Genomic DNA, 2,500 nt, shown 5'->3' on the forward strand with positions numbered 1-2,500 from the left:
CACAGACACACACACACACACACATACACACAGAGACAGACACACACACACAGACACAGATACAGACAGACACACACACAGACAGACACAGACAGACAGACACACACACATACACATTAGACCCCTCAGCTGCTCTCCCTCCATCCTGCCTCCCTACTTCATCTGCCCTTCATACCTCTGTGCCTTATGAGCACTAAACTAGGACCAGCATGCACCAGGATACAGGACATAAGTAGGACCAGCATGCACCAGGATACAGGGACATAAGCAGGACCAGCATGCACCAGGATACAGGACATAAGCAGGACAGCCTGCAGGATGGTTGGGTGAGGGGTGTGGGAGGAGCTTGAGGTATGTGGGCGGGGGTCACATGTGGCCACACCTACCTGCAGCTGCAGGGAAACTCGCAGAAGCTGCTTGTGAACTGAAATCTGCGAATCCACCAATCAGATCAGGAGCTGGAGCTGAGGAGAGAGAGAGAGAGAGAGAGAGAGAGAGAGAGAGATCAGTACACACACACCAGACACACTGCTGACAGCCAGGTTGGGTCTGAGAGATTCTATTCTGGATTTTGGTGGTATTGAGGGCAGCCTTTAGCCTCCTTGCTGAGGTGATTGACTCGGACCCGGAAGGTTGTTGGTTCAAGCCCCAGTGTGTTGGGCCCTTGAGCAAGGCCCTTAACCCTGCATTGCTCTAAAGGGGACTGTCCCCTGCTTAGTCTAATCAACTGTAAGTTACTTTGGATAGAAGCGTCAACTGAATAACTGTAATGGTCAGGTATGCTCACCTGCAGGCACTGGCTGGCTGGGGCGGAGTCTACCATCAGCAGGTCTACAATCGCACCACCGGAGCTCTGACTGGCCCCCGAATCTGCTGTCTGGGCCCTGGAGAGAGAGAGAGAGAGAGGGAGAGGGAGGGGGGGGAGGGGAGAGAGGGAGAGAGAGAGACAGAGAGAGAGAGAGAGAGAGGGAGGGAGAGAGGGAGGGAGGGAGAGAGAGAGAGAGAGAGAGAGAGGGAGGGAGAGAGGGAGGGAGGGAGAGAGAGGGAGGGAGAGAGAGGGAGGGAGAGAGGGAGGGAGGGAGAGGAGGGGGGGAGGGGGAGAGAGAGAGAGAGAGAGACAGAGAGAGAGAGAGAGAGAGGGAGGGAGAGAGGGAGGGAGAGAGAGAGAGAGGGGGAGAGAGAGGGAGGGGAGGGAGAGGAGAGAGAGAGGGAGAGAGAGAGAGAGGGAGGGGAGAGAGAGAGGGAGAGAGAGAGGGAGAGAGAGGGAGGGAGAGAGAGAGGGACAAAGAGAGAGAGAGACAGGGAGGGTGAGAAAGAGACAGTGTGAGACAGAGGGAGAGAGAGAGAAAGAGAGAGAGCAGGAAAGAGAGAGAGAGAGAGGGGGAGAGAGAGGGGGAGAGAAGACAGCATCAGTCACACTGCTGCACTTCCCAGACCTACCACCAGAGGGCAGCAGAAATCTTCCACAGATCTTAAATAAACCTGAGGAGCCTCAAGAGGGGCCACACGGCCCTGTGGTATAAACACGCTGAGGCAGAGAGGTGTGGTATAAACACGGTGGGGCAGAGAGGTGTGGTATAAACACGGTGGGGCAGAGAGGTGTGGTATAAACACGGTGGGGCAGAGAGGTGTGGTAAATCTGGTGCTACAGGGGCTCGTCTTGGCTGTTCGGACATCATTATAAAGGGTCAGGAAGCCGAATGTTCAGGATTATTTACATGGGATCACCGTCTTTTACCAGAGCAAGCCCCTTTCTGTAAATTCGGCCCATAGACTACAGAAAAAAAGGGTTAGGCGTCTTGCTCAGGGACACTTTGACTGCTGTTACCTCCTGAGTTCATGTCACCCCCATCATGACTCACACTGAAAGGATGGCTGAACTGGAGCCAAGTGAGCAGAGTCAGAAACCAGGCTAGTGAGCAGGCTAGTGAGCAGAGTCAGAAACCAGGCTAGTGAGCAGAGGCAGAAACCAGGCTAGTGAGCAGAGTCAGAAACCAGGCTAGTGAGCAGAGTCAGAAACCAGGCTAGTGAGCAGAGTCAGAAACCAGGCTAGTGAGCAGAGTCAGAAACCAGGCTAGTGAGCAGGCTAGTGAGCAGAGGCAGAAAGGAGGCTAGTGAGCCGAGGCAGAAAGGAGGCTAGTGAGCAGGCTAGTGAGCAGAGGCAGAAAGGAGGCTAGTGAGCAGGCTAGTGAGCAGAGGCAGAAAGGAGGCTAGTGAGCAGGCTAGAGAGCAGAGGCAGAAAGGAGGCTAGTGAGCAGGCTAGAGAGCAGAGGCAGAAAGGAGGCTGATCTGTGCACCTTCTTGCCGGCGCTGGGGCTGGGCTGGTCCCCGGTGTAGTGTGCGGCCGCCCCCAGGTCCACGGTTCGGGACGGGACGCCTCCTCTCTTGCGGGTGGCCGTGCCCTCCGTGGCCGGCACCACCGGCGGGCTCTGGGGCGACGCCTCCTCCTCCTCGTCCTTGAACTCCGACTTCGCCGGCCGGCCGTTCCGCGACACCCGGT

At 56.3% G+C, this 2,500-nt stretch overlaps 1 protein-coding gene across 1 annotated transcript in view; it reads right to left on the minus strand.

The window, feature by feature from the left end:
- Window positions 1-328: 328 nt before the first annotated feature.
- clint1a (clathrin interactor 1a) overlaps window positions 329-2,500 on the minus strand; it is a 28,214-nt gene continuing 26,042 nt past the window's right edge. Inside the window, exons 7-9 of the mRNA XM_061235863.1 lie at window positions 2,297-2,500; window positions 788-882; window positions 329-464 (exon numbers count right to left, since the gene is read on the minus strand). The exon at window positions 2,297-2,500 is cut by the window's right edge and continues 20 nt beyond it. Of these exons, the coding sequence (XP_061091847.1) occupies window positions 447-464; window positions 788-882; window positions 2,297-2,500 (317 nt within the window). The 3' untranslated portion in view covers window positions 329-446. The remainder of the gene's footprint in view (window positions 465-787; window positions 883-2,296) is intronic.

The sequence above is a fragment of the Conger conger genome, chromosome 3 (assembly GCF_963514075.1).
Source record: "Conger conger chromosome 3, fConCon1.1, whole genome shotgun sequence".
NCBI classification, from domain to species: domain Eukaryota; kingdom Metazoa; phylum Chordata; class Actinopteri; order Anguilliformes; family Congridae; genus Conger; species Conger conger.